The sequence below is a fragment of the Heterodontus francisci genome, chromosome 8, assembly GCF_036365525.1.
Source record: "Heterodontus francisci isolate sHetFra1 chromosome 8, sHetFra1.hap1, whole genome shotgun sequence".
NCBI lineage: Eukaryota > Metazoa > Chordata > Chondrichthyes > Heterodontiformes > Heterodontidae > Heterodontus > Heterodontus francisci.
In genome coordinates this window covers 79,745,649-79,767,329 of record NC_090378.1, presented here as the reverse complement: position 1 = coordinate 79,767,329, position 21,681 = coordinate 79,745,649, and the positions used below count along the sequence as shown (strand labels likewise).

Genomic DNA, 21,681 nt, shown 5'->3' with positions numbered 1-21,681 from the left:
AAACAACTGCTTGGTTATACACAGCTAGATCCAGAAACAGCAACAAGACAAATGGCAGGTTCATTTTCAGGGGGAGTAATGGTTGATGAAGCAACGTTGGCTGGGACATGGTGATAACTCCCAGCGCTTCTTTGAAGAGTGACAGAGCATCTTCAACAACCAAGATCACAAGAACATGCACACGGGGCTTCAGTTAACAGATCATCCAAAGGACATCAACATTAATAAGGTAAAATTCCCTCTTTACTGTATTAGAGTGTCAGCCTACAGTGTCAATGCAAAATTCTGATATAAGGCTTCCAACCAGAGACAACAATGCTACTACCTAAAGCTAACCCAGACTTACAAGGTAATATTTAAAAGGAAATACATCTCAGTGGCACAGTAAGGAACTTTAAAATGGGTGGGGCGAGGAATACTCCACTACCCTTTGGTCCCAGAAAGGCAGCAACGAAAACAAAAACTGCCTTTAGCATGACAATGTTGGTAATATGATCCATTAATGTATAGGAATATGTAAAATCTCAGGATAATAATGAAGACCATTCCTTCCTCCCTTTTTTTTTTTTACTTTTTACTGAATGAGTTTCAATCACAATTGATGGCAGTGGATCCCCGCTCCCACCACCAACCCTAATGTTATCCATCCTCAAATTATCCACAATTATCTTGAAAAATGGCTTTGAATGAAAGCCTCATTCTGTGCCTCATCTCACAACCCAAAAACAAACTCCTCCTGTCTGAATTAAGTCATTAAATCCCACAAAAGATACCAGCTAATGTTATTTGCACTGTATTTGTTTTCATTCATGTGTCTTGGAGATTTACTTTGATCACTGTTCTGCCTGTAGAGACTCTCAAATATCTGCCCATTTTCAGTAGCCACCAGATGAGCCCTCTTCATTGTGGTGGATCACTGAGGTTCTGCTATATTGGAGAAATATTTTTGAGTTTGTTAAATAACACAAGTTTTAAAAAGCTTTACCTGAGCAAATTTTGTAGCAACATAGCTCCATCTAATTGTAGGATTTCTGTACCAAAAAAAGAATTTTCAGCAAATATCAATGAATTTATGCAATTTGATTTTTGAAATACAAAATTCCTGCTTCATTTAAAGAGCACTTTAAAAAAAAAAAAAATCAATAAATGATATGCTTGTACCTTGAGGTAATTATTTAAAACAGGTCCAGAAACTGGCTGGTCCCAGCTTCCTCCATGCTAAGCACAGGCTTGGAACAGTGACTACCTTATTACTCCACTGCATCTAGCTAACATATCAGGTGAGGAAAGGATTGGACACTGAACCAAACCACAACAAAGAATGGCAATTGCGCACTGAAAGTTTAGTGTCTGGAAGCCTTTAAGCAAAGTTCTTAAATCCTGAACCCAATAGTCCAGTAGTACACTTCTATAGGGTTTTTTTTTTAACCATAACAAAAGGGAATCCAGAACCAGAGAAGATAATCTTAAAATTAGAGCTAGAGCATTATAGGAGTGAATTCAGGAAGCACTTTCCAAAAAAATTGGGAACTTATTTCTTCAAAAGGCTGTGGATGATGGGGCAATTGAAAATTTCAAATTTGAGACTGTTAAGCCTATCAAGGGGTATGGAGCAAAGGTAAGTAAATGGAGTTGAAGTACAGTTTAGCCGTAACTTAACCGAATGGTCTACTCTTGTTCCAATGTAAAACACAGCTATAATTAGTTAAGTAAATTACATATTACACCATACAGTCACTATTTATAAAGGTCAAGAATATTAGCTGTCACTAATTGGATCTGCTTTCAGAAAATGGTCTGACTGTACTTACCTGGGATAGCTGTCCCGATATATTAGAGTAGGAGCAAAAAGAAAGTAGAGATAGTGGGAGAACTGTGGTATCTGCTGAATGCCACCTGAGACAAAGATAAAACTGAAAGATTAGCATTTCAGTGAAACATACAATACATCCAGATGGGCTGCTTTCTTACTAATGTTCCAACAGCATAATGCAGCAAATAAGTCTGATGACAATACAACACAGTGAAGTCACCAAGATCCCAATAATATATAATATTGGAAACTACTGTCCAGATATGAATAGGTATAAGGCATACCAGAGCATTTATTTCTTGTACAGTTCTTGATTTTCCTTGTTCTTGCTCATTTCTATTTCCCACATATATCGGTTTCGCATCAAGGTTGCAGGCTGAGAGAGAGTCGGTTTCATGCTACTTGGAGTGTTTGGTCATACTGACAATTAACAGTGAAACAGCTATATAATGATGAAGTTGTTTCACTTCCGCTAATGTGAGCTTTTACGCCATAACTAAAAATTAGCTCTTTTTTCATCCTGTAACAGTAATGCTACACCAACATAATCAATGTTGATCACTGAGTTGGATCCTTCACGCAAAATGAGCAAACAATTAACCACATAGTTTGTTTCAACAATCAACTGCATGGTGAGTTCTGAACTTCACCCATGTTACCATATAAAGTAGGTTTCCAAACTGAAGAGCACAAGGAGGAGGATTCTAGCCATAACTAGTAGGGAATGGATGCAATGTACATTTTCTCCATTGGTGGCACTGTAGTACTTCCCCTCAACTCTCAGGCGGATTCCAGAATCTGTTCTCTCCAAAATTAAGGCATCCTGCATCAAAGATTCTTAGAATAGTACAGTACAGAAGGAAGCCATTCAGCCTATACTGGCTCTTCCAAAGAGAAATCCAGTTAGTCTGACTCACTCATTCTTTCTTCAACATTGCAGTTGTTCTCTTATTCATTTGTTCAATTCCCTTTTGAAGGCTACTACTGAATCTGCATCCACCAACCTATCAGGCAGCGCATTCCAAATCCTAACCACTTATTGCGTAAAAAGTTTTTTCCTCATATTACCCCTGGTTTTTTTGCCAACCACCTTAAATCTGTTCCCTCTCCTTAACTACCGTTCAACTATTGGAAACAGTTTCTCTTTATTTGCTACACCTAAACTGCTTGTGATTGTGATTATATCTGTCAAATCTTCTCTTGGTCTTCTCTGCTTCAAGAGAAACAATCCAAACTTCTCTAGTTTACCAACATAACTGTAATCCCTCATCCCTGGAATCATTCTCGTAAATCTCTTCTGTACCCGAAACAAAAACTGTTAAAATTATACCATGTATTGTCTCTCCTCACTCTTCCTACCAAAATATATCACCTCACACTTTTTGCAAGTTTCAATATTGGTTCAGTTTATTTAAAACAGTTCTTCACCTTCTGGTGTAATGGAACTTGCAACAGGGTTTTGCCAGACTGGCTTGTACAGTGACGTGGCCTTGTAACAGTTGGAGTGTACATTTTAGAACATTACAAAATAGCATCCTGTCATTAAGGCATGCATAAATAGGAGCAGTTCTGAGCTCGCTCCCACCTGCCCAATTCTGCTTCAAAAATCTGTTAAAAAGGCTCTTTGCCCTGAGTTCTGCTGCAGTGGAGCACCTAAGCTCGTTTGACCCTTTATCAGAGTCCCCCTGAAACCTTGAGTTCAAAATTTATAAAGGGAATAGTTAAATCGCTCTCCTTTAAAAACTGTTCTCACCTCAAAAGTTTTTTTTTTGCACAGTGCGCTGACCTTTCTGGAAGGTTAATTTTCCCTGCTTAGATTTAGAGGCATTTGAACTGAGAAATAAATCAGGAATAGCATCTGCACTTGGGGGATATGCGTGGAAAGTTCTTTACGCAGAGGGTGGTGGGTGCCTGGAACGCGTTGCCAGCGGAGGTGGTAGATGCGGGCACGATGGCGTCTTTTAAGATGTATCTAGACAGATACATGAATGGGCAGGAAGAGATACAGAACCTTAGAAAATAGGCGACATGTTTAGAGAGAGGATCTGGATCGGCACAGGCTTGGAGGGCCGAAGGGCCTGTTCCTGTGCTGTAATTATCTTTGTTCTTTGTTTGTTCTTTGTTCTTCAGGGTCCTCGAGCATTGCTGAATTATTTTGAATTACCAGCTATATCTACACAAATGTTAATTAAGCAAAAGTACAATTTCTTAGAAGAGGGGAACAAACATGGGACATTGATTTCCAATGGGGGGGTGGGGGGAGTTGCTCAAGTAAACATATTTTGGGAATCCTGGAGATAAAGAATTAAGTGGTACCCTACTACTTCCCAAAGCGAGGAAGAAGGGAGTTAAGAGACAACAGAAAGTAGTAACCAAGAAAAAAAAACAGAAGGACTCACACTGTGGCTGGTATGATAGCAGTATTGGAACAAAATTGGGCATCTAAACCAGCTGAACCCAAATATGGAGCAGGAGATAAGGTGACAACACAATTCATCATCTCGAACACATCTCGATAAGTTATTTCCATTGAGTTTTTCAGGATAGAAACACTAGGAGATTTTTTTTTTAATTGTATAAATCACTTCCCCATCAATCTGAAAGTGCTGGCTTTTTCCAGTCTGGGTTCTTAAGCCAGTCCCACCTCTCCTCCAAAGAATGACAAACTATTCACACTCACTGTTTTCTTTATTCGATACCACTCTGCTAAAGTTCTCCCGTACGAAGGAATGTGCTTTCATCATCAGACGGACCTAACGAGATCAAACAGAACATGAGTGACCATGAACCTCAACCCTAATTATGTAGAGGCATTACAAAATACCGCACTTACACACATTTTATATTTGCTTTCCAAAAGGTACATGCTTCTGATGTCACTGACTGGAACAGATGGATTTTTATACATTTGAATGGCTAGCAGAACAGCAAAATGAGGTCACAGAATATGGGAAATTGGTTACTCAATGGGAAAACCCCAAAAGTATTTTCAAAGATTTGGAACTTTGTATAGACTGCATTATAAAATGCGGTATCGTTAAGTCATAATCTCACATTCAGAATTTGAAAATACCAGCCCACCGATTCTGCACACATGACCACATGGATGAAAACAAAGACAGCAGATCCTGCAAGACCATACAAGATTAAGGACTTCATTTTATCCAGTGTACATTACTGATTGCTCAGGGAATCTGGACAAGCCACAATACCTGTTGCACACCAGGCCTTGCCCACAATGGTGTAGCCTAACACGTCCTGCCAGCTCAAGGGAGGCATGTGAGGGCAGTTACAAACAGCACATAGGATCATAGTAAGTAGGAGGAGTAGGCCATTCAGCTCACTGAGCCTGCTCCGCCATTCAAACAGATCATGGCTGATCATCTACCTCTATGCCACTTTTCCCCACATCCCTTAATATATCTAGATATCTATTGATTTCAGTCTTGAACATGCTCAATGATTAAGCTTCCACAATTCTCTGGGGTAGAGAATTCCACAGATTCACCACCCTCTAAATAAAGAAATTCCTCATCTTGGCCTTAAATGGTCTGCTCCTTATTCTGAGACTGTCTCCCCTTGTTCTGGACTCAGCAGCCAGAGGAAACATCCGATCCACATCTACCCTGTCACGCCCTGTCAGAATTTAGTAAGTTTCAATGAGATCACCTCTCATTCTTCGAAACTCTAGAGAATACAGGCCCAGTTTCTGCAAACTCTCCTCATAAGACAATCCCACCATCCCAAGGATTAGTCTGGTGAACCTCCATTGCACGCCCTCCATGGCAAGTATATCCTTCCTTAGAGGAGACCACCAAAACTGTACACAATACTCCAGGTGCAGTATCACCAAGGCTTTATACAATTGAAGCTTTACATCTTTACTCCTATACTCAAATCCCCTTGCAATGAAGGCCAACATACCATTTGCCTTCTTAATTGCTTGCCGCAGCTGCACACTAGCTTTTAGTGACTCATGAACAAGGACACCCAGGTATCTTCAGACATCAACACTTCCCAACCTCTCCATCTAAGAAATACTCTACCTTTCTGTTTTTTCTACTAAAGTGGAACATTTCACATTTATGCACATTATATTCCACCTGCCATGTTCTTGCCCACTTAGCCTGTCCAAGTTCCCTTAAAGTCTCCTTGCATCCTCCTCACAGCTTACATTTACTCCTAGTAGTGCCATTTGCAAATTTGGAAATATTACAATTAGTCCCCACATCCAAATCATTCACATAGATTGCAAACATCTGTGGCCCAAGCACTGATCCTTGCGGTCCCCCAGTAGTCACAGCCTGTCATCCAGAGAATGACCCATTTATTCCTATTCTCTGCTTTCTGTCCGTTAACCAATTCTCAATCCATCGCAGTATATTACCCCCAATCCCATGTGCTCTAATTTTGTTTACTAACCTCCCTGTGGGACCTCATCAGGTCCACATAGTTTGGGTACAGAAGGAACTTCTCATGGGATGCAACTGTCACATTCAGGTTCTGATCAAATGGGCAAGGTGGGGGGAGTGGTGGTGCAAGGAAGGAGACAGTGAATGGCAAACCCTGACCACAGTACTCTGCCACTATCACAGCAGGGGACTAGCCATTCGAAACACTTGGAATCATAAGGCATGCTGGGCCATCTGAATAAGCAAGTCAATGTAAGCAGTCACTGGTTCCAAAGAACCTCTTCTGGGGATGTGCAGGCTATGAAGTGGAGAAAGTAAACGTTATGATATTGCTTTAATACTGATTAACATACTAAGTAAAAAGTTTTGTACACATCACAGGCAGTGATGCAAGTTAACATGTGATACAGTAGTTGGAGTTGTCAACAGGAAGCATGTGTATTGAAGAACTCTCCCAGAATGCTGTTATTCTTTAATATTTTAAATGGAATTGTTTTTCTTCTACAGTTTCTTCAGCATTCTTTTATTTAGAGTGTTCATTCAAATCTTTTATTCAGAGCAGGAGGCGAGACATCAGAGTGCTCTTTCAAATCTTTTTAAAAAAAAGATGCATTTTCAAAATAAATACTCTAGAACAAGGTCATTTAATACTCTCAAAACCTAAACATTTGTAGGATATTAACTGGCTTGGCTCCCACCCAGTTCCTTGAAAAATTAGTCTTGCACAAGAATTTGAGATCACTAACTGCTCTCAGTCCATTCCCAAACCCGACAGCTCACGGCTGTTAAATTAATAAGTACTGTACAGGACAAAATCACAGAAATACCCTGAAATAATCACCCACTGAATATCCAGCTGCCCTGCTACCAAAGGTTTTAATATACAAAAACAACGCGCTTGAATTTTCAAAGTAGATTGTGGCATTTTAACCAAGGACTTTTCCCAATAAACTTTTGGTTTGGTCTAATTGTCCTTAATCAGGTCTACCAGTTTGTGTCTTTAAATTTATTTAAAATTGCAACTCTAAAAGCAACAGGCAGGCGATAGCAACATCATTAAGGACAGCTCCCTCTCCCTTTCTCCACCCCTCCCAATTCCTAACCTCTTTCACACAGCTCTTCTGGTACTTTTTGTTACTAAAATGTTAGTGAGCCAACAATCTGAAGTGCTGCTTTCAGCCACATTCCCAAGCTGCTTCAACACACTAATTATGTGACTTAAGCCACACTTTACAGGTCTTTCACCAATTTCAGTTCCAGGAACCCAGTGTTCAAGAGCTAACTCCTGGTACTTGGGCTACTAGATCCACTTTCACTATACAAGACTTGCAAACCCAACTTATAAGTCATCAGAAATGGCATTTAAGCAGCATAAACGCCAAGAGCTAGCTCCCAAAACCTGAATTGCTAACATGAAAGAAATGATTAGATTTAACACCATGTGAGAATACCCAAAAGTCACCCACCTGTTCTAATATAACAATGAAGCGGGAAGCTGGAGGTAGACAAAAGTGAATGACTGTGTAGACTGGGGCAGCCCACAGGCCTACTGTCTGGAACAACAAAAACAATGTACCAAAGAACACTGTCCGTAGAACTTTATGTTTTGATGCCTGGTATCCTAATGCCCATTGCAGAAACAGCCCGTATGGAATGAGGAGTGTAGACAGGAACATACAAAACCAGGTGGAGACGACAATTGGAAACCTCCCAAAGGCATAAACCAACAGGTCGAAGTCAAGGACCAGCCTGCAACAAGGAAGAATGGCAGCCAAGGTAAAATTCAATACATTAGACATCTATATACAGCATTTTTTTTTCCCCCCACAGTATTATAGTTTCATTAGGGTTATTTAACATACTGGTAAAGCAGTTCAAGAAGGCAGCTCGAGTACAATTGGGGATGGGCAATAAGTGCTGGCCTTGCCACCAATGCCCAAATCCCAAAAATGGGTAATAAAAATGCTACAAAAGAGGACACTTAAATTGTGTACCAAAATGTTCTTACTTCAGACTGCACCCAACACTACCTACATCTATGACAGGCCTGCAGTCATCAACACTTCACTACAGCACTCTTGTGGGACATCCTTAAGAGCGAAGCACCTTGAGAAGCTGAAAGTGAAGGTCACCAGAGAAAGTGATGTTGCATCACACATGACCAGGAGGTTGTGGGTGTTGCCCAATAGAATGAGATGCATTTAGATGTGGCTTGTGCAGTTACTGTTTTTGTGCGATTGTGTATTATATATGTTCTAGTTGGGTTATAATAAAAACCCATGTTTTCTTTGGATATTACTTGGAGCCCCGAGTCTTACAATAGGTCACATATCAAAGGAACAAGTAATATTACATGGTGGTAATGGTCGGATTTATTTTTTCTGAAGACCAAAAAGTACAATGTATTGACGTTTAATATTTTTTTCCTGAAGAGCAGCTGGCAGGGCCCCCTACATACACAATACACGCACACAAAAACATTTATTGCACAAGCCGTATCTCAACACATCTCATTCTGTCGGGCTATACTCAACGTCCTGGTCCTGTGTTGCAACATCACTTTCTCTGGTGACCATCACGTTCAGTTTCTTAAAGGTGCTTCGCTCTTAAGGTCGTCCCAGAAGAGTGCCGTAGTGAAGCGTTGATGACTGCAGGCCTGTCATGGGTGTAGGTAGTGTTGGGTGCAGTCTGAGGTGAAGTAAGAACAGTAGTAAGCTGGGACCACAGTGGGTCGAAAAATTTGAAAAGCGGTAGCTCGAACCATTACTGTTAGTTTTCCCAGTCATTTTTTTGCTCTGTGGGCAAAAAAAAGAGGAAGAATTCAACAGCGCCACTGCAGGTCCACAGCATAAACAGAAAGCCTGATTACGGCATCTGCAGGTACTGCAAGCTGCAGCCCTCTTTTAAAAAAAACCTTCAGTTTAAAAAATTCAGTTAAAAAAAACTCGCTGTGCAAACAGAAAGCTGCTGGTGGTGTCTGTTAAAAGGCAGCCCTGCAGAAAACTAATCTGTCTAAAACAAGAAAAAAAAATGTGTTTGTGAAAAAGAAAACCTGAAAAAAGTCCTATATTTATCTTTTTTAAAAAGCAGGATCATTAAGGCAATGGTTCCAAACATCTAGTTATAGATTGGAAGGCTTGGACACAGCATCTGAATTTAAACTGTTTTGACAATGAATGGAACTGTGTTTCTTGGATCAAGAAGTGAGCAAACCAGAGAAACAAGCCATCAGGATTAAGATCGCACTGGACAACAAGGGCCTGCAACAGATCAATACATCAGGATTGTCAGCCGAGGATCAGAAGGACTCCAGCAAGCATGGGCATTGCTGGAACAGCAACTCAAGGTGAAGGTAAATTTCTGAATACATGGGCTTGACCTTATGACCTACCAGCAAAGGCAAGATGAGTCCATTGACCAGTTTGTTGCAAGGTGCCGAGACCAAAGCTCAAGAATGCAACTTTGCAGATACTGAATTGTCAGAACGGGTTATAGAGCTAGTTATCTCATCTACTCCACTAGACATCTTTCAAAAAGACCTGCTAGAAGAGAAGAAAGAGTGCACCATAGACGCACTACTCAATGATGGAAGGAAATTTGAAGCCATCAGGGTTGGGCATCAACAGTTACAAGTGTCGGTGGCGGCGACAACAACTGGCATGGTAACCAAGTCTCAGAAATTGCCAAGCGTCATGAAAAACCCACCTACCAAGAATGAGGCATTTTAATATATGAAAATTAATTTTAAAATGCTGCTGGAATGAAGAAATTACTTGTTTAAAGAGATCAGCAGTGGCTGGAAAACATTTGCATACTAAGAGACAGTGCCTGGAAACAATATAATGGCCCCCCGATCCAATTAACCCAAATGGATTTTGATCACCAGACACTATGTGCAAGAAAGCCAGCATTCCAGGGTGTCTGCTAAGATGGAGAATCCACAAACGCAGGAGCTTGTTAAAACAGCAAGTCACATGACTAACCTCCTGGCCCAGGTTTTGTTTGAACTACTCAAAGCAGAGTTTTGGGAGATTGAATCTGAACTTGGAAGAGGAGAGCCTCTCTCCCGGCTAGCGCTCTCTCTCTCTCTCTCATGGATCTCCAGATCCACTGAAGTCACTTAAACCTCAAGAGAGAAAAGACCCCGACACCGAAACAAGTTTTAAAGCATGTACTGGGCCCCAACAAAACGGCAAGACTTACTGGCAAAGACTCTACATCGAACTAAAGGGACCATAAATAAATCCCAGCTATTGCCTCAGACTTTTCCCATTTATTCTTTCTACTTTTGTTTCTATCTGTTTGTTTATCACGTATGCATGCTAGCATGGTCGCATCGCATATTTGTAGTCATTAAACAAATTAGAGTGTAAGGTTAATAAACTTCCACCTTTCTTGTTTAAATCTAAGAAAACCAGTCTGGTTGATTTCTTTGCCTTACAATTGGAGACCAGTGAACAAGGAATCACTGAGGGAGAGCTAAAAATATGGTGTTATAAAAATTAAACCTGGTTATGGTTAAACCAAGCAAAAGGCTGAGAGGGAACCCCTAGACCCCTTTCTCATCTGGTCATAACAGAAATTTGGGGGCTAGCATCCCAGATTTGACTCAGACAATCGAGAGAAATTGGAAGTGGGAAGCCAAATTGATCCCAATCAAAAAGAGAAAAGATTTCAATACAGGTTTTCTTGTGGTTGTGTGTGCTAGGATACTAACATGTCTGCGACTGAAGTCAGTAACTCCCTAAGCCAGGGTGAAGTAACTTGGGATAAGTTAAAAGCACTGTCTATGGAGGATTTGAGAAAAATGGCCGAGCAATGTGGGATCACTGTCCGTGTCAAGGCTAGAAAGTCTGAACCCCTAAGACTAGTGGCCAACCATTTTTCCCTTGAATCTGAAGCAGAAACAGGGTTAGAAATAGACTCAGACAGGGTATTTGCTAGCAAACATACAACTGGAACAGAGGAAACGTGAATTTGAAGAGAGAAAGAGAGACAGGCAAAGGGGAAAGAGCCTTCCAGAAGGAACGAGGAAAGAGAGAGACAGGAGAAAGAAAGGAGAGAGATAGAGAGAGAGAGCGCCTTCCAGAAGGAATGCGAAGAGAGGAAGCTGAGGCAGTTTGAGTTAACTATGGGGCGACAGAGTAACCCCAGTGAAAGCATGGCCAATATGGAGGATTATAATTCAGGGCTGGGTACAGAATTGTTAAAATTTTCCCAATTGATTCTAAAATTCAATGAAGGAGACGTGGAAACATTTTTGTATCTTCTGAAAAACTCGCAAGGCAGTTAAAGTGGCCGGCTGAGGCTTGGACTCTTTTACTACAAAGCAAGCTAACAGGAAAAGCCCATGAGGTTTATTCCCTGTTGCCAGGTGAGAGTTAATCAAATTATGAACGGACAAAAAAAGTGCTATTCTTGGGGCATGAGAGTTGTACCGGAAGCCAATCGTCAAAAGTTTAGAACCCTCAAGAAGCAAGCTGATCAAACTTACCTGGAGTTTGAGAGAAGTCAGCAGCTGGCTTTTGACCAGTGGCTGAGGGCTTTAAAACTACAGCTCAGCTATGAAAATCTCAAAAGGTAATTTTGCTTGAGGAACTTAAAAGCTCTCTCCCACACTCCATAAAGATGCATGTAGAAGCACAGAAGGTTCATAGAGCCCAGCAAGCCACAGTTCTGGCTGATGAGTTTGCTCTCATTTATAAGTCGGTTTCCTAGGGGAACACCTTTCCTAGTCACCCCCACAAAAAACAATACCCGCATAAGATAGCAGTTTGACAGGCCAAAAGTCCACAAACATGTGGTGGAGTACTGTAGGAGTTGCCACATGTGCCAGGTTGAGAGGAAACCCCAACCTACAGGTGAAATCTGCACGCCCAAGTCTTGTATCGGTGTTTGTAGGACCCTCCAGCAGAGGGTTGGTGAACTGTAAGGGACCCCTGCCGAGAACAAAAGGGGAGAGGGAGGCACAAGGCTGGCAAAAGGTTAGAAAGGAAAGACGAAAAAGACGAAGAGGGCAGGTTAAAGGAAGTCTGTGAGGAATCTCAGATGAAAATCCCTACTGTCCGGTCAGCCCAACCCCGAAAAGTTTGAGAAGTTAGACCCCACATCCTATCTAAACGCAGACACTGGAAGCATCCCAGAGTTGCATTTACGTGTACCTGCATAGACAAAGGTGGCCCTCAAGAGGGCAGAGAAACCGTGAAGGAGATGCCTCACCTAGTCCAAGTGCCACAGGGAGGTACAGTAGAACCTGGACAAATACCTGCAACCAAGAATGTCCCAGAGGACAAAGGGAAGATTAGCAAGGAATCCGCCCCACACAGGAAAAAAGGGAACCAACCAGCCCCTAAGTTGAAATGCCCTTGCATGACTCAAAGCAGATAGCTCAGAGTGGAACCACCCATGCTGACACCCATAAGCAGAACTCTAACATAGGGCTTATTAAATCTAACCCTCCCTCTGCAGACCTCAATAGGAACAAAGACACCTAAGGCAGTCATGGAAATGTGCAAACTGAAAAACCTCCCCAAAAATGACATGTTTATTGGGATGCCAAAAAGGGCAGTTTAAAGTAGCATTGCTACCAAGAAAAGACAGGTTGTCTGAATGAATGAGAGAGATGCACGTGTGTTTTCCTATACCTACTCTTCTCTCTAGTCCCTTTTAATGAAATGCCTTTCTAAAAATCGCATTTCATTCTGCTAGGTGTAGAGGTGTCATGAAGACCCTACCTGCCAAGAATGAGGCATATTAATTTCGTTGTATGAACATTAATTTCAAACTGCTGCTAGAATGAAGAAATTACTTGTTTAAAGAGATCAGCAGAGGCTGGAAAACATTTGCATACTAAAAGACAGCGCCTAGAGACAATAGAACAATTAACCCAAATGGATTTTGAACACCAGACACTGAATGTGTAAGAAAGCCAGCAGTCCAGGGTGTCTAAGATGGAGAATCCACAAACACAAGAGTTTGTTCGAACAGCTTGTCAAAGACTAACCTGTTGGCCCAGGTTCTGCTTGTTTAACTGCTCAAAGCACAGTTTTGGGAAATTGCAACTGAACTTGGAAGAAAGCAAGCCTCTCCCCCGGCTATCTCTATCGCTTTCACGAATCTCTAGATCCGCTGAAGTCACTTAAACCTCAAGAGAGGAAAGACTCGCACATCAAAACAAGTTTTAAAGGGTGCACTGGGCCCCAACAAAACAGCAAGACTTACCAGCAATCAAAGACTCTTCTTTGAACTCAAAAGGACCGTAAATAAATCCCAGCTGTTGCGTCAGACTTTTCCCATTTATTCTTTCTACTTTTCTGTCTCTACCCGAGTGTGTGTTTATCGCATATACATGCTAGCGTGGTCGCTTCACATATTCGTAGTCGTTAACCAAATTAGATTTTAAAGGTTAATAAACTTCCACCTTTCTTGTTTAAATCTAAGAAAACCTGTCTGGTTGATTTCTTTGCCTTACAATTGGAGACCAGTGAACAAGGATTCAGAGGGGGAGCTAAAAACATGGTGTTTTAAAAATTAAACCTTGTTACAGTTAAACCAGGCAAAGGCTGAGAGGAAACCCCTAGACCCCTTTCTCACCTTGTCGTAACGTAAGCCTGTGGCAAATGTGGCCTGGCTCACACAATTCTCAGTTGTCCTGCGTACCAGGACCAGTGCAAAGCTTGTGGCATGCGAGGTCAATGGGTAAGACAGTGCAAAAAGCAGAGCTCAGAAAGTGCACACAGGAATGGTGGCAGATCACATGCGGAGAAAACGTCTGCAAGATAGGACAGAAAACGTAACAAAAGATATACCAACACAACAAAATCCCAAGCAGGTACATCAGGCCAGCAGACTTGATTGCCAGGAGGACATGGATGAAGAGTGCATTTGTAAGAACGAGGCCAGAGGGATTGTCAGTGATTGGTGATGTGGGCAGTCATAAATTTTCTAAGCTTTCTAAACAAGGGAAGACGAAGGCACTGTATGACAGGAAAGCAGGACCTGAATTAGATTGATTATGAGTGAGACAGAAGGTCAGAATCCTCAATGATGCATCAAGAATCCTGCAGAGGTTGCTAGGACATGCGACCAACCTAGATCGTACAAGGTCCAGACACCCAATGGTGTGATTCTCAGACAGAACCAAAGTCAACCCAGAGAGCTGTGCAACAACACTACAGGTGACAACCTTGTGACATCGCTGACACATTCAAAGACAAAGTCTGAAGATGAACGTACAGAGGCTACGAGCACAGAGAAAAAACATGCTAACCGAAGTTCTGTCTCACCAAAATCTCAGAGGAGCCATCAAGATGAGCTCAACTCTTGGGAGAGGTTTATGATAAGATCAGGACAAATAAGAAAACTTCCTTTACGTTTTGAGAGTGTAGTGTGTTAAACTTGCTTAATTGTAAACAACGTTTTTGTTTTAATTATGTATAGTCCGAACCACAACATGTACAATATACAATGATACGTTTTTATCTTTGGAAAAAAGGGGGATGTTGTGGGGCAACCTTAAGAGCGGACCACCTTAAAAAGCAGTAAGTGAAGGTCACCGGAGGAAGTGATGTCACATCACACTTGATTAGTGAGCTGTGTGGAGCTCGTCAGAATGAGATTTGTTTAGATGTGGCTCGTGCAGTAAATACACACACACACACACAAAGAATAAAAACCCACATTTTCTTCGGATATTACTTTTGGTCCTGTGAGTCTTACAACAGTTCACATATCAAAGGAACAGGCACAACTTTTAATTGAATGGGACAGTGCAAAAGGTTCACATGCAACATTGTAAACTACTGCCACTACAACAACTTTATGCATAAATTGACACCAGCTCCTTGTAAACAGACACTTCTTGAAGATTATACATATATTATGCAGCTTTCACCAATTAGTGGCTATATTGTCATAGAGTCAGAGTCGTACAGCATAGAAACAGGCCCTTTGGCCCACCGCGTCCATGCCGACCATAATGCCTATCTATACTAATCCCACCTGCCTGCAATAATTTCATATCCCTCTATGCCTTGCTCATTCAAGTACCTGTCCAGATGCCTCTAAAATGTTCCTGCCTCCACCAGCTCCTTAGGCAGCTCATTCCAGATACCCACTATTCTTTGTGAAAAATTTACCCCTTTAAACCTCCTCCCTCTCACCTTAAATCTATGCCCTCTAGCTTTAGTCACCCCTACCATGGGAAACAGACTCTGGCTATCTACCCTATCTACGCCTCTTAATCTTATATACCTTTATCATGTCCCCTCTCAGCCTCCTTCGCTCCAGGGAAAACAGACCGAGCCTATCCAATCTCTCTTTATAACTCAAGAGCTCCAAACCCGGCAACATCCTTGTGAATCTTTTCTGCACCCTCTCTAGCTTAATCACATTTTTTCTGTAGTGCAGCGACCAGAACTGCACACAGTACTCCAAATGCAGCCTAACCAACATTATGTACAACTGTAACATGACGCCCCAACTCTTGTACTCAATACCTCGGCCGATGTAGGCAAGCATGCCATACGCCTTCTTCACCACCCTGTCTACCTGTGTTGCCACTTTCAGGGAACTATGTACTTGCACCCAAAGGTCTCTGCTCAACAACACTCCCAGGGCCCTGCCATTCACTGTATATGTCCTGCCCTGGTTTAACTTCCCAAAATGCATCACTTCACACTTGTCTGCATTAAATTCCATTTGCCACTCCCTTGCCCACTTTCCCAGTTGATCTATATCCTGTTGTAACCTTAGACAACATTCTTCACTGTCCACTATACCACCAATTTTGGTGTCATCTGCAAACTTACTAATCATGCCCCCTTCATTCACATCCAAGTCATTAATATATATGACAAACAACAGAGTGCCCAGCACCGATCCCTGCGGCACACCATTGGTCACCGGCCTCCAATCTGAAAAACAATCCTCCACTACCACCCTCTGCCTCCTATCACCAAGCCAATTTTGTATCTAATTTGCTAGCTCACCCTGGATCCCATGTGTTCGAACCTTCTAGACCAGCCTACCATGCGGAACCTTGTCAAAGGCCTTGCTAAAGTTCATGAAGACAACATCCACCACCCTGCCCTCGTCAATCCTCTTGGTCACCTCCTCGAAAAACTCAATCAAATTCGAGAGACATGATTTCCCATGCACAAAGCCATGCTGACTATCCCTAATCAAACCATGCCTTTCCAGACGCATATAAATCCTGTCTCTCGGAATCCCTTCCAATAACTTTCCCACCACTGATGTAAGGCTCACTGGCCTGTAGTTCCCTGGTTTATCCCTGCTGCCCTTCTTAAATAAAGGCACAACATTAGCTATCTTCCGGTACCTCATCCGTGGCTAACTATGATACAAAAATCTCTGCCAGGGCCCCAGCAATCTCCTCCCTTGCTTCCCATAGCATCCTAGGATAATCCTGGTCAGGCCCTGGGGATTTATCCACCTTAATGTGCTTCAAGACCTCCAACACCTCCTCCTTTGTAATGTTGATATGCTCCAGAATATCAGTGTTCCCTCTCTTGAACTCACTAGCTTCCATGACCTTCTCCACGGTAAATACAGACGAGAAATATTAATTTAAGACCTCACCCATTTCCTGTGGCTCCACACAGATTGCCACACTGATCCTTAAGGGGACCTACTCTCTCCCTAGCTCCCCTTTTACTCTGAATATACTTATTGAATCTTTCAGGATTCTCCTTTATCTTATCTGCCAGGGAAACCTCGAGGCCCCTTTTCGCCCTCCTAATTTCCTTCTTAAGTGTAGTCCTACATCCCCTATACTCCTCGAGGGATTCGCTCGATCCCAGCTGCCTATACCTGACATATGCCTCCTTCTTTGTCCTTTATGATAATTAGTCACTTAAATCATGAAGACCCAGGCTTTCTAGTCCATACTGAGTATGCGAGAATGCTACAGTTAATCTCATCTTCCATTTTAAAAATGGGTTCAAGACAAAGATATTCAAATTAGTTAGCTACAAGACAAGAATAGGTGCTTGCATGCAGTTTAACAAATGTAAACCAAGCCAATGTGGCTTGTGGCTTATATTTCTAGTGAAAGATACTCAACATAAACATCTGTTTTAAATTTCTTAAGGCTTCTAATTCAGTGTTGCAGAAAATGTATTGTTCAAACCTTCTATTCCATGGTATCAGGTTTAAATACTCTCTTGACTCTTAGTATTTTCATTTGTTGAGCTCCTATTTAGTTGTATAGGCAAGATGGTTTTGGAATATACAAGTGGTTCCAGCTTTTAACATATTGCTGCCCTCTCCTTTTCCCAAATCCTTACCTTCCTTCATCAATGAAGTCCATCACCAGAGTACTGACTATAAATAGGATGAGTAAAGCGATGAACATGTGATAGATGGTCCGGATGTGATTCACCTGGAAGAGCTCACTGAGGAAGAGGGACAGAGAAACACATTTACTGAGGTCTGTTGCAACATAGCTGCATTGACAAAACTTACAAGGGAACAAGGAGGTCAGGAAAAGGAAAACAAAATTGCATAAGCACAAGTTTAGAAATTCAAAAATCAAGACAATTAAGCAGGTAAGAGTTTAAATCAGGTCCATCTCAACCAATCCAACCGTTCCAACATTTGGTAGATCTAATTTTAGCTGCAAAAATTGGGAGAATTGATAAAGGTGGGTCACCCATTTAAAAATCGTACTCACTCAAGCAGAGATCGCCGAGATATGAAGTGCTTTCCCTTTTCTGGGGGTGCTCGTGCCTGTCTGTAACCAGATGCATTTAATTAGAACTTAATGACAACACAGTAAGCCCTCAATTAGGATCAATCTGTCTGAAACAATATGGCAAAAATTCAAGGTTAATGCGAGGAGTAGATAGATTAATATCCCTCTTCAGAATCTGAGAACTTATTCTTCTCAAACTATAACGTTACTCTCTTGACACCCCTCACTGCATTCATGTAACTATCTATTCTGGTAACTTATATACAATAGCACCTGACAGCCACAAAAAAGGAGCCAAGACCCCAAGCTCTTCCAGCCATTGCTGGAACGTACAGCACTGTCGAGACCTGCTTTAGGTCGGGAAAAAGAAACCAACCCGAACCCAACCCAGCCCGAGTTCCTCCGATTTTACCCCGAGCCTGACCTGACCTGAACCCGCCACCACTCGACCATCACTTTACTTAGCTTCCCACTGGGAAGCTCCACCGAGCTGCAGCGCAGGTGCGATGACGCTATAGTGACATCATCGCTCACTGCGCAGACTCAGTTTCATCCCCGACTCCCAGCTCAGGCAAGTTTTTTAAAATTTCAATACTCACCGGCAAAGCACTGACTGGGTGTCCAGCCCGACCCGACTTGGACTCGGCCCGACCCGAGCCCGAAAGTCGGCTCCGTAAGATGGGCCCAACCCGACCCGAACCCAACACGTCGTCGGGTTCGAGTCGGGTAGCAGGCTTCTACAGCACTGGGACAAATATTACTAGTTCCAGAGATGAGGGAACTTCAATTGCATGGATTATGTAGATTGGAAAAGCTGGGGTTGTTCTCCTTAAAGGAGAGAAGGTTGAGAGGTGATTTGATAGAGGTGTTAAAAATCATGAGGGGTCTAGTCAGAGTAAATAGAAAGATAGATTTTCCCACAGGTGGAAGGTGAAAGAAGCATTATGATAAATGGCAAAAGAACCAAAGGTGACACGAGGAAAAGCTCTTTTACATGGCAAACAGTTATGATCTGGAATGCACTGCCCGAAAAGGTGGTGGAGGCAGATTCAATTATGGCTTTTCAAGGGGTATTAGATGAGGAAGAGGAAAGAAATTGCAATGCTACAGGGAAAGGGTTGGGGAGCAGGACAAGTTGGATTGCTCTTGTGGAGAGCTGGCATGGACTCAACAGGCTGTAACCATTCTTTGATTCTGTAGCCTACTTGGTCTTACATTTGAACAGTACAGGCAATAGAGCGCATGTTCCATCATTCCTTACCTGTGAGCCACAACTGTCTGCTCTTTATTCACCGATGCAGATAAGAAAGGAGAAAGAGAGGTGTCCAGGGTGGTTGATTCATCGATCAGATTATCCACAAAATGGTTAAATTGAAAATCAAACTGCTTCAACAAGTCCGTTTTCATTTGCTACATTAAAAAGATGGAAAAAAATGCCAGAAAACAGAACAACTTGCATTTATGTAGCACCTTTAACACAATAAAATATCCCAGGGAGCTTCACAGGAGTGTTATAAAGCAATATTAGAAATGAGTCACATAAGGCAATATTAAGGCAGATGGCTAAAGTTTGGTCAGAGGTAAGTTTCAAAGAGTGCCTTAAATGAGAGAGACGCAGAGTGGTTTAGGGAGGGAATGCCAGAGCTTAGGCCCCAAGCAGCTGAAGGCAGAGATTCCGGTGGTGAAGTGATTGAAATTGGGAATGCTTACGAGGCCAGAATTAGATAAGTGCAGATATCTCGCAAGATTGTGGGGCTAGAAGAAATTACAGAGATAAGGACAAGGCCATAAAGGGATTTGAAAACAGGATGAGAATTTTAAAATTGAGCTGTTACTTAACCAGGAACCAATGCAGGTCAGTGAGCACAGGGGTAATGGGTGAATGGGACTTGGTGTGGTGAAGGAAATGAGCAGCAGAGTTTTGGATGACCTCAAGTTTACGGAGGGTAGAATGTGGAGACCAACCAGGAGTACTCAAGTTGAGGTAACAAATATTCTTGTACCGCATACAATAATCTCCACATTAAGTCCAAAGATGTTTAACTAAACCATCATGTGAACCTCAAAATATATTGTCTAGAAATCTCTCCCATGTTTATGTTGACACATACATAGTAGAGAATTAGTCAGGACCCTCCAAGCAACCAATAAATAATTACATCCACACAGCAAATTAGTAACTGCAACAAACACTAGGGTGTTAGTGAATGTTATCAGAGGGCGGTATATGACCATAGCTTTATATCAGGTGCACTTGAAGCATGACCTTGTTTTGGGACTGGTAACCGTGGGGATTGTCCCTAGCCTACCTGTGAACTGGGTTGACATGCTCCTGGGTAATGATCTGGCAGCGGCAGAAGTGATAGTTTTCCCAGTAGTTTGAGAGACAGAAAGAGATCAGGGGGACAGAGCAGTTGCAGAAGGTCCCCATCATTTTCCCTGACTGTGGTGACTCGCTCCATGGCCAAACAAACTCCATCGGAGGAAACTGAACTGACACTGCAGACAGATGACCCTGCTGTCTAAAACCTTCTTTGGGAAGTTAGAGGACCCAAAGGATGGGTTAAACAGATCTTCCTTAGTTAAGGCACAGCAAGCCAATACAGTATTAAAAACGTTAGCACAGTCGGCCCAAACCAAAGCTGTACTATTTAAAGAATGAGGGGCTGTTGAGGAAGTGGAGACCTCCTCACAGACCTGTGGAAGAAAAGTGGACAGTGGTTCACCAGATAGTGGTGCCGAGGTACCGTAAGGAAATACTACCAATAGCCCATGAACTTCCAATGGCTGGACGTGTTACTGTACAGAAAACCAAAGTCCAGGCTTTTTGAGAGGCCAAAACTCCACAAAGATGTGGAGGATGTAGTGGAGTTCTGTAAAACTTGTCACTCATGCCAGGTTTTTGCGGGGGGGGGGGTGGGCGAGGGAAGCCTCAACCTACAATAAAACCTATAGCCCCAATTCCCATATAGGCTTTTGGGGAACACTTCAACAGAGCACTGGTGGACTGTGTGGGACCCTGCCGAAAACTAGTATCTTCTCATCATTATGGAAATGGCTACCCGCTTCCCAGAGAGCATTTCCCCCAAGAACTATCTCTGCCAAGATACTGGTGGAGGGGCTAACCAGATATGGGCTGCCTACTGAGATCCACTCAGATCAAGGCACAAATTTCATGTCTGGGATCTTTCAAAAAGTCATGGGTAATCTGGACATAACCCAGCTAAAGTCCTCAGCCTAGCAGCCACAGTCACACGGGGCTTTGGAATGGTACCACCAGACCCTGAAGATAATGATCAGGGCATCCTGCTACGAGTACCCCCATGACTGGGACATCTCCTGTTTACCACAAGGGACTCACCCAATGAGTCCACTGGCTTTAGTCCCTTTGAATTAGTTTATGGGCACAAGGCGAGAGGTCCTCTTAAACTAATCAAGGAGGGGTTTTTGGGACCCAGGAATGAGTCTTCCATGTTAAACTACATTTACATATTCCAGGAGCAGCTCACGAGTGCCTTTGCAGTGGCTCAGGAGCACCAGAAAACCTCCCAAACAGCAATGAAAAGGCAAGCAGACCAACATACCAAGGCCAGAACATTTCGACCAGGAGACCATGTATTGGTGCTACTCCCAATTCAGGGTAAACCCCTGAAATCCTGGTTCACTGACCCATACTGTGTGGCAAAAAGCATTCGCCAGGTAAATTATTTAGTTGACACCCTAAAGCAAAAAAGGCGGAGCCA

The 21,681-nt window shown here is 42.4% G+C and overlaps 1 protein-coding gene across 3 annotated transcripts in view; it reads right to left on the bottom strand.

Moving 5' to 3' along the window:
* LOC137372936 (sterol O-acyltransferase 1-like) overlaps positions 1 to 21,681 on the bottom strand; it is a 107,767-nt gene that overhangs the window by 19,899 nt on the left and 66,187 nt on the right. For all 3 annotated transcript variants that reach the window (XR_010975530.1, XM_068037448.1, XM_068037447.1), the window contains exons 4-10: positions 19,200 to 19,348; positions 17,918 to 17,977; positions 17,532 to 17,639; positions 7,692 to 7,974; positions 4,494 to 4,566; positions 1,812 to 1,896; positions 986 to 1,031 (exon numbers count right to left, since the gene is read on the bottom strand). Coding sequence is in view for 2 of the 3 variants with exons in the window: in XM_068037448.1 (XP_067893549.1) it covers positions 986 to 1,031; positions 1,812 to 1,896; positions 4,494 to 4,566; positions 7,692 to 7,974; positions 17,532 to 17,639; positions 17,918 to 17,977; positions 19,200 to 19,348 (804 nt within the window). In the remaining variant the exon portion in view is untranslated. The remainder of the gene's footprint in view (positions 1 to 985; positions 1,032 to 1,811; positions 1,897 to 4,493; positions 4,567 to 7,691; positions 7,975 to 17,531; positions 17,640 to 17,917; positions 17,978 to 19,199; positions 19,349 to 21,681) is intronic.